Consider the following 10,506-nt stretch of genomic DNA (forward strand, 5'->3'; position numbering starts at 1 on the left):
AAAATAGGGGAGGGTCATGTCTTTTTATTCTTTGTTGAGGGGAGGGGGGGGCTTACCCAACTTTTGTATTCATGAAACAGCAAAATTTCAAAGTGGCTTGTTTGGTGCATATTTTTCCATGTAGCTCCATGTAGCTCTCTCAGTCTCTGCCCTCCTTTGCTACCAGATGGGTCTGACCCATGAGTTTGCTGTGGGGCAGGGCATAGACATATGGGGCAGAGGGAGCACTGCCCCCCTGGTGGCTGAAATAATAATTATTGATAATTGCATTGTTTAAAAAATGAGTGGAATAATTACATCTGGCATGACCAGATATTTTATAAATATCTTAAATAACACAAAACAACTAAATGGTGGTAGGTAATACATCAGATTTCATAAACTGCTTTAGTAAAAACATATTACCTGGCTGATGATGGGAGCAGCAGGACGCAAAAAACGAAAATGACTGTTGTACTATGTCTGGACATCTTACCGTGCCAAGGTTGCAATAAAGGTTTCTTAAATGCCACATTTGATGTCAGCTTACTAATCGATTGCGGGTTTTGTGTAGATTTGGACTTTTATACGTTTATTCCACTTTGTTTAAACGGCGAAGTGGAGAAAGCCTAGTGACGAGTCCATAGCAACCAGTTTGTGTGTTGAATGTTACCCAGAGTGCCTTGCTGACTGGTCTCAATATTTTATTGTTTTATTTCATGTGAATACTAGTTCACTAGAGGAGTAACTTAGTATTTGAAGTAATGCAGTAATGCAGGAAGTGTGCATTTAGTTTCCATGCTTATTGTGTTTCCACAATGTTAGTGAGTAAATCTACTGAAATGGCCCCCCCACCATAACAGAGGAGTGTGATGTGTAAGATGAGAATGAGGTTTAGTCATGTATGTCATAGCTGTAAAAAAACAATGGAAATCTGTACATCTTTGCCAAGTGCAAACCAGTACAGAAGGTATTGATAAGTTGTTGGGGAGGATCATGCCTTTTTTCCAAATCATTTTGGAGGGTCATAGAAATTTTTTTACTGGCGAGGGGAGGGTCATGTCTATTTTGGCTAAAGGTCCCAAAGCTCCTCCGGTGGTCCCTTAAATAAATAACGAACAGTCCCTAAATTCCACATATTTTCATTCTAGATCAACGCTTAAACTGTTCAGAAAGAAATAAAAATCTGCAGATTTCGTTTGGGTCAAGAAAAGTTGAGAAACACATAAAATGCAGATTGTTTTTAAGTCATTATGTTAATATAGGTGTATTGTATATGTAATGTATTTGAACGGTCAAATAATAAAGATTGTGGTTTTAATGATTTGAAACATATTCATTTATTTGGAGAAGAATAAAGCCGTTGTGTTTGCCTCCAGGAGACGGTGAAGCGGAGCCCCAGTCGAGGCTCTCAGGAGTCAGGGCCATCGCCTCCGGGGAAGAAGGACAGCGAGCTGGAGGTCATCCTGAGACGCCGACGCAACAAGGCGGGAGAAGCTGGCTCCGGAGGTAAACACACCTGGGGATGACATCCTGTGGTCGCAAAACAGGGTTCATTTAGTGTGGAGTTCTCTGGGATAATAATACTATAAATATCACTCTTTTTCTCTAGGATCAGCAGGGAATGGTTTTTTTTTCTTGAATTGTGATAGAAAACCTCACATCTTTTCCTCCCTGCAAAGTCTCAAATTGGCTCATTCATACTCCAAATTGAAGCCAGCAGTCTCGCTTAGCATCAGTTTAAAAAAATAATTATTATATCATTATATTTCACATCTTTTAAACATTATTGGTATTATTCAACTTGTCAATGACATTCCTACTAATTAAACCCAAACGCAGGACTTTCACCCAGGAGAGCGGGGTTCGTGTCCCGTGTGTGGCGTTTCCTAAACCCAACCCCGTTGTTCTTTTCCTAAACTCACCCTGTTCTTCTTTTCTAAACCCAACCTGGTTTTCTTTTCCTAATCCCAACCGTTTGTCCGTTTCTTATTTTCCTAAAACCTGCGTGTGACATAGCCTCGCGATAACACAGCACGTGGCTTTAGAAAGTGGCATGTGGCATGTATGTTTACGCTGTGACGTTGCAGACTGCCGTCAGCTGTAGACAGCGTAGACATACACGCAGATAGCTCATAATGCGTACAGATAACACGCCACTTGGCTTAAGAAAGTTGGCATGTATGTTTACGCGAAGTCATGATGCCATGTTGCAGGTGTTGGATTCAGCATTGCGTTTCTCCCCCAACATTCTGTTTTATGTGGAGGCACGTCAAACCAAATTTAAGACCTTAAATACATTTAAGTTTGTCCACTCAACTTTATTATTTGTAGCACCTTTCATGCAAGCATGCAGCGCAAAGTGCTTCACAGAACAAAACAGAAGACAAAGACAAATGAACAATAACAAAACAATTACAACCATAAGACACTAAATGTTAAAAAAAAAAACAGAATAAAATAAACACCAGGGTTAAAAAGATATACAAACCAATGATTAACACTTGCTATGACATTACTCCAAATTAAAAGCCAGATTATAAAAGAGATGTCATAAATTTCCTTTTCAAAATACAGAGAGTTTGCCATTTTAATATCCAGTGGCAGTGAGTTCCACAGTTTAGGGGCGTAAAAACACACAAGGCATTCTCAAAACTGTACTTTTATGAGACACTTATGGGAAAGAAGTCAAGCAAATATGTTATGTGTTATATGTCTAAAGCAGCCTGGTCTCAGAATTCCGTGAAATGATCACAAACTGTTAACAGCGCATTACATGGTGGTGGCACGGAATGTGTGAAAATTCCATGTGGCCACCACGGAAAACAATACCAATGTAAGGACAATGAGAAGATGACGTAGCATTAGGAGCGACTACGGTAGCGAGTAGTATGAAAGCCCGAAAATCTACGTAAGGAGGTTGGTTGGGGTGGTGGATGGGTAAAACAACACATGACTTTCACCCAGGAGACCGGGGATCGTGTCCCGCGAGTCGCGTTTCCTAAACCCAACCGTAACCGCCCCGTTCTTCTTTTCCTAAACCCAGCTGTCCCGTTGTTGTCCCGCTTCCCGTTCTTCTTTTCCTAAACCCAACCGTCCCGTTGTTGGAAACGTAAGCCCACCCACGACCTTTATCTTAACTTAAGGGACTTAAGGTGTTCATTTCACGGAATTTTTCCGTGGGCCCATCACGGAATTTTTTGCGATTCCGTGAAACTGCCACAGATTTTGAGTTAAGGGGCCGTGTTCATTTCACGGAATTTTGTGAGATCAGGTTGGTCTAAAGCCCAGTTCAGACCAAAGATTCGTGGCGAGACCAAACCATTTCAGAACGTTGCAGAGAAAAGTTTCAGCGGTCTGAACTGGCCCGTCTCAGCTCGATGCAAACTGATCAGGTTTTGGAACGTTGCAGACCAACGCGTTTCAACTTGTCTCGTCACAAATCGTAGGTCTGGACTGGGATTTAGATGCACAATATCCTGATATTAACAAATGACATCACAAACCGCTTTACAGAGGAATCAACTATGATAAAGAAGGTCAAAATGAAATTAAAATGCAGCCTGTGTGAAGAATTGAAGCCGGAGATGAAGGCAGCGGTATCTGCGTGTTCACACGAGGTTAATTATCTCGCTGCTGTGTCAGTCAATGTTCACAACATGTGGTGTTAACCCTATAGACGTCAGAGGTTCGACTCCCGCTGAGACAAAAAACCATTTCATGCTGTAAGAGAGAACCAGTCAGCGTGTGTGTGTGTGTGTGTGTGTGTGTGTGTGTGTGTGTGTCCAGAATTGGGCGCAATGAACCACAGAATGAACACCCACTGGCTGGATCTCATGTCCCTTGAATTGCATCCACGTTTCCTTCACTTGCTTCCCTTCCTCGCTTCTTAGTTCGTTCCACCGAGGAAGCATGGGAGAGAATCATGCACAGAGAGAGTTTGTGTAATGTCTAAAATGTTTCCTGCAACAACAAGGCACTCGCCGTGTCTCGCTCGTCTCTATTCTTTCTATTGCGGTCGGAATCGTCGAAATCTATAAACGATCTGGCGGGAAACAGTAATTGTAAAATATAAAGTCTACTTGTGCTTTGTTGGGGGGCTAAAGAGCACAACAGGACGTCAAAAAATGGGCCGTTTCATTGACCCTCCCTTCCACTGCACCACCCTGCGGGGAATCGCCCGATCACTTTTCTTGGTGTGAATGCCCACTTAGCAACGGCTTTCAGCTGCACGGCTTCCGGGAAGGCTGCTCTCTGTATCCTTGCTCATAGCTCCTCAAATATCTCTCCTCCATCGTCGATCCTAGCTCCTCGGGGCATGAAAAAAGAGCTTTGAGACGGCCTTCAAGAAGGAGGGCCAGAACAACTTCTGGTTCATCCAAGGAGCGAGGAGCTATCAAATAAGAGAAGTGAGATTCAGCCACTGTGTAACCAGGTCAGATTAATGCTGACATGGATTTATCTGCTTTTCCACGATTGATTGACCTCATCTGGCAGAATGAAACACGACTGCTTGATTTCAAATCTTTAAAGTATTCACATTCACACAAGAGTGACGCTGGTCTGCAGACAAGTTGGTTCAACACATTCCTTTCCTTTTACAATCGGGATCAGTGAAGCAAAAAAAAGTCAAACAAGTTTCCAACTGTACCAGCAAATGTGATCTGAACACATAAGGAAATAAACAGTTTATAGTGAGTTGTTTTCAGCAGTCAGTTTGCATCACAAGATTCTGGTTTGCATCTGCTGTTGCATGATTGCTCTGTCATTGAAAACTCATTTCAAAAAGGAAGAAAGGACTCACTATGGATTTTTCTTTTTCCTCTCCAGATGAGCGAGAGGGCCAGATGAGTCACGTGTCTTCCTCGGACAGCCTGAATGGGAGGCGCACTAGCAGCGACTCGGGCAAGGACCCCGATGGCCCGGCGGGGCTGAGCGTCCCGTTGGACTCGGGTGCGGGTCCCAGGGTTAGCCCGGAGAGACCGGGGCCCGCCGTGGCCCGGAGGAAGAGCTCCGACTCGGGGAAAGAGCCCCGGGTGGGCTCCTGGCAGGAGAGGAGGTCCTGCAGCTCTCTGTCGGAGAAGGAAATCGCGGAGTCTCCGGTCAGCAATGGCTGCATCAACAGGTGGAGCATTTGCTTTATTCACCAGCCAAAAAAACATGGAGGTAGAAGAGACAATGAACAGTCCAATGGTAATCAAACCAAGCTGTCGGGCAAATGTAGACCCGAACAGAGTACGATTGAGACAATACAAATGCTGCAAACAAACAAAAACTGTATTAAAAGAAAATAGACCAAAAAGAAACCAAGATGTAGCACATAAAACAAAATTTAAGGGTATCAAGGATATACAGAAAGTGCAAAAATATATCATAACAAAAAAAGAAAAAGATCAGGGCTGTAGGTTGATCCATCAGCTTACACAATATTTGGTTGGATCTCTGACCTTTGCCGTCTGTTTGTCCCTGCTCCACAGTGTGGGGGACAAGGATGGAGATGCGACTGAGATGCGTGTCCAGTCCAACGGAGTGGAACACAACCAACCCGTCGAGCACGCACACGCCACCCTCTGCACTGGCCCGGTCAACGGCAGCACGGACGCCGAGTGCTAGGATGGAGTATAAAAGGATCCCAGGCTTGTTTTTGCAATCTGATGCATGCATTTAATTGGCTGATGTGAGAGGGATGTCATCGGTGTTTACTCTCAGATGAGAGAGGTTTGAGGGTGCGATCACACATTTGCCTTTTTTGCTTAATGGGTCAGAACCTGAGTGAAAAAAACTTTGTTGTACTTTTGTATTTTTTTTTTTTCTTCAGATTTACACTAACCATTTAAAAACTAACCAGGAGCCTGTTAACCTGAGCCTGACAAATTAGGCTTGTTCGAGATGAGCCAAGTCTGCGCAGAATTGATCACCGGCGATCGCCGCCCAATGCATGCTGGGTAGATTTGTGTCCGACTAGATCCCGACTTGCTCTGACGTCATGCACACGTGGGCAAAGATGACCTCACGAGATCAAGATGGCCGCAGGTCCAAAACAATGTTTGCCCAAACTTCTACTCAAAACAGCGATATTACTATTTTAATCATATATAACCTAAAGACTTTGGTAAACTCATTTCAAGCACCGAAAAACAATTCGTACAACACATCATAAGTTAAGGTTTGTTTTCAAAAGAGATTTGAGGACTTTAAAAAAAAACGAACATCAACACAAGAAGATGTGTGAAAGCTCCCTTAAGCCACTGACACACCAACCCGATGGCTGACCGTCAGCAGAAAAGGCAGTCGGACCGATCAGTCGGCTCCCCGAGGCGTTGCTTCGGAACACACCGAAGCGACGTCGACTTGAGCGTACGCTCTGCGCGTGCACGAGAATACAAAAAATGAAAACTGGAAATGACAAACGCGTCACGTGGGTCTGGCTTCTCCAGCCGATAGTAATGGCGGCTTGTTCGAAATACGATCTCGTATTTTATGAAAATAGTTAACCAAAACGTGTTTCTGAAAACATTTTAAGCAAGAAATAGGCCATGCAGTCGCTGAATCTGTCTTCATTTCAGATCGACAAAGGTCAGTTTAAAAGATTTTCTTCAGACTTTTTTCAGTTATTTCCGGGTTAGCACTTCCGACTGATTCCGACTACCCGCCCTCTGACGCAGCAAGGTCGGCCTACTTTACAGGCGCTCATCTTGAACGAGCCTATTAATTCAACTGAAGTTGGACTTGCTGCAGATAAACTGTTCAGAACATACTTGCTGTGAACGCACCCTAACTTATCCAGCCATTGTAGAAGGCAGCCCCACATCTCTCCAAACAAACTGTATCTGACCGTCGCTTATCAATAGTAAATCAAGAGATATTCCAAGGATTAATCTCGCCGGCCTAAACCTGTGAAAAAACACCTGTGGAAGTTCATGAATCTGCTGGTGAAATAAAAAAAAACAATGAATTTGAGAGTTAATAGCTCCCTTTTTCTGCATCTTACTTTTTTCAGAGTTATCCAATATTTATATATGGCTGCTTCCCCTTTTATCTTATTATCTCAGAGTAGGTGATTTGTGTTGACCAATGAAGGAGATTTAATATGGTGAACAAGCAGTATAAATAGTCCATTGTCTTAAAAAAAAGAAAAAGAAAAAAAAAAGTAAAAAATGCACCAAGATTTAAAAGAAATATGTCAAATGTTCAATGCAGTCGTGGGATTATTATTGTGGTAGGAAGTTAGAAAAAACTAAATTCTGATGCAAAAAAAAGTTTGTAAAAATTGCTTTTTTGTCTTGCTTTATAGTGTTATACTTTCAGGCGTCTAAAAGTTATTCAAATGAAACAATAGAAAAGGGTAAATATATATTTTTTTTAAATTGAACTTGCATGTGACCTACATGTATCATACAATTAAGTGAAATGTGAAATTATTAAGGGTTGAATGTTTTCAAGTTCCATTCTACATGCAAAAGAAGGCTTAAAGTACCCCGAATAATCAGAAACGGTGCATTCAAAGTGGGGTTTTCTACAATGGCGGATATTGTAAGTTAGATTTGAGATTATTATCTATCTGCTGTACATGAGTTCTTTTCTTCGAAGGTTTCTGAAAACAAACCTGTGGATCCTGGAGGACAGGCTGACTGAACTGTATGAGGGAAGCTGTGCTTTTTTTTTGTCGCACAGAACCTCAGTTTTTCTTCAGACACTTCAACTTGTACAATGACTGCAGAGCTTTAGGTTGACGTTTGGTTTTCTATTTGATGCCCAAAGGATGTGTTCGGTATCACTTTGTGTCATCAGAAGGAATGCACCGTCTCCAACTTCTGCTTCTCCTCCTTCTTTACTCCCAGTTGTAGCGGGGCTGCACACTTGATTTATGTATAATCACGTGTTGTTATTAGCTTCATCAGTGGCAAAATTGAAACACAGTTTGCTTTGTTGCAAACAGTGTGTTGAAACGCGCTTTTCCTTCAACCACTGAGGCAGATTTTCTCGATAAGGGCTGGGACCAATCAAACAAGTTGAACTGCAAATTCAAGCAAACTGAACAATTCAATACCGATATTAAATGTAGTATTTGGATTAAGAATCAGTGTGGTAAATATCTCAATGCACAAGATTAATCCTAAACACAAATTAGGATTACCACAGATTGTGCGACGTACACCCAGCAAAACAAAACCGTTGGATGGAACTAACATACGGATGGTTTAGCTGTCTTTATCCTGAGTGTGGCATTAGAGGAAAGGTTACAGTGTTATTTAATTGAAATGGGTTCATCCTCTGGGGAGCAGGTATTTAATTGGTGAATTTCAAGATAATCTGACACGTAAAGGACAAATCCGGCACAAAATGAACCTAGGGGTTAATAAGAAGTGTAGCGAGTCAACCTGGGAGAGATCTCTGGGATTTGTTTTCATGCTAATCGAATGTGACCAGTTTTATCGCAAACCGCTAATTAGCTTATAACGCTAGTCGTCGGGGCACGGATAAAGTCAAAAGAAATCGCTATTTCTATTCCACTAAAAAGGCTCAAAATATCACCACACTTCCACGGTAGCATAATGAGGGTCCCTACATGTAAACCGAAGCATTGAGAACTTCGTAAGTGTACAGATAGTTTAGAAAGACAGTACCGTTCACTTATACAGGCGGGCGCCATCTTGGGAAAACAGTCACGATCAGTCGAAACGCCGTGCAACGTGCATTCAGTTCAGCTCACGTTGCAACAAATCCCAGAGAACGGTGAACTCGGTACACGTGTTATTAACCCTTAGGTTCATTTTGTGCCGGATTTGTCCTTTTAAGCATTGAAATTTGAATATTTAATGTGTAAAAATGGAGATTTTGGCCTCATGGTGGCGGCAGAGGAAAAGTCAGGAGTGAAACCACTCTGCAAGTTGAAAAAAATGATGCTAAAGGGGGACCAAGAGTGCTACAAATGTGACACCAAGGGGTCATGACCAAGCATCCGTATGTGACGAGTGTGTTGTGAGAATGTCTTGCAGAAACACACAACAAATTCTTCTCACAGTGCAATCAATAGTTGTTCATATATCGAGTGTTCCCAGCCCTAATTGTGATTATTGGTATATTATTATAAGTAACTTAATTTTTCGAGCAAACTGCATCCACTGATGAAGTCTAAAACTTGTACAAACTTGTCAAACTGTGTTCTTCAGAGTCAATAACGGACATTGAAGCTCTGACTGACCAATGTTTGGGCCCTAAGTGTGCAGCCCTGACTGTAGTATCCTATCAGGTATTTAAAGTATCTAATTCATAAACTTCCTCTGTTTAGTCCAACCTCTTCCTGAGTCTAAATGGAGGGAAGATGAGTGAAAACACCCAGGAACAATATTTACAGCCAGGGTTAAAAAAGAAAATAAGAAAAAAAAGAAAAAAAAAGAGAGCACCGTCCAGAAAACACTGCAAGTGGAAAGGTACTTTACCCGTTCTTCCACCTTTTCCGCTGCCGAGGCTCCCGTCCAGGTTTCAGCGTGTCGACTATCAGTGTTTGAAAGGCTTGTGAGGGTTTGAGGCGGAAACGTGGAATAGAAACTTGACTGATATTTCAGGTTTAGAGGAACAACAGCAAAGACAGTAGCACGGTTGTTTATCTGTGTTTTAAGTCCCCAACGTCTCCTTCCAGGCAGCGCTGCCTGGAAGGCACTAGGATTAGGCAATGGTTATGGTTAGGGTTAGGTGCCTTGAAGTCAACAATTACAGCGCTGCCTGGAAGGAGACGTTGGGGGCTTAAAACACCATCGAGCAGCAAGGTTCCAACTAAATCACACTCTAACAGAAATGTTCTCAGGGTCCACGGGACAAAAATTGCACCAAAATAATCTTTGCAGGTGACCGGCAAATGTTTGGGAGAAACAAAACCGAAAGCCTTTTTAAACTAGTGGTTAAATGAGCAAAGGATTAGAGCAGCGTTGGAGGAATGAGGTGCTTGTTTTCTTTGTCTACCTCTCCACAGACACCTGCCTTTACACCCAAACGTCCTGAATTACATTCTGTGGTGTGGAAACTAAGGCTACATTTACACTGCTACGTTTTGGTTTGAAAATGAGTATCTTTTGCTACGTTAACACCTCGCATTCCCCCTGCCCTGGCGTTTCAGAGCCTCTAAATTTAAAAACACTTCTGACCCGTTTTGGTTTGGAATCTGCGGGGTTGTGTTGCAGTCTCAACAGCCGCGAACGGAGACCTTTGGCAACACCGACACTGACGCCAACGTTTCACCGCCTCACTGGGTCTTACCTAGCCTGACAAGTCAGACCCACATCAAGATGTTGGGTCTGGGAACTCACCAATGGCAGGGCTCAATCCAAGGGGCGGGATAAACAGTTGTCTTTCAAATTCCCTCTGCACGCAATAGGATAGCGCTACAACCAACCAGAGCAACGAAGAAGGTAGCAGAGCTAGTTGATAGATTCAACTTTTGCCGTAGCCGGTCGGCAAAACTCTGAACACATCTTCCTTTTTTAAGAATGACTTCAGTGCCGTTCTTTGTTCTTTTCTCAAAGAAAA

At 42.6% G+C, this 10,506-nt stretch overlaps 1 protein-coding gene and 1 long non-coding RNA gene across 2 annotated transcripts in view; one reads left to right on the top strand and one right to left on the bottom strand.

Annotated features, from left to right (window-relative positions):
- Positions 1 to 9,456, top strand: part of shtn3 (shootin 3) — a 57,232-nt gene extending 47,776 nt beyond the window's left edge. Inside the window, exons 15-17 of the mRNA XM_078260011.1 lie at positions 1,359 to 1,488; positions 4,810 to 5,104; positions 5,457 to 9,456. Of these exons, the coding sequence (XP_078116137.1) occupies positions 1,359 to 1,488; positions 4,810 to 5,104; positions 5,457 to 5,592 (561 nt within the window). The 3' untranslated portion in view covers positions 5,593 to 9,456. The remainder of the gene's footprint in view (positions 1 to 1,358; positions 1,489 to 4,809; positions 5,105 to 5,456) is intronic.
- On the bottom strand, positions 1,301 to 9,512 carry LOC144524046 (uncharacterized). Its single transcript, XR_013502575.1, has 3 exons — positions 9,423 to 9,512; positions 4,784 to 5,588; positions 1,301 to 1,512 (listed from the first exon to the last, which is right to left on the bottom strand). It is a non-coding gene; the product is annotated as an uncharacterized LOC144524046 (long non-coding RNA).
- Between the last annotated feature and the right edge of the window lie 994 nt (positions 9,513 to 10,506).

Source organism: Sander vitreus, chromosome 10, assembly GCF_031162955.1.
Source record: "Sander vitreus isolate 19-12246 chromosome 10, sanVit1, whole genome shotgun sequence".
NCBI lineage: Eukaryota > Metazoa > Chordata > Actinopteri > Perciformes > Percidae > Sander > Sander vitreus.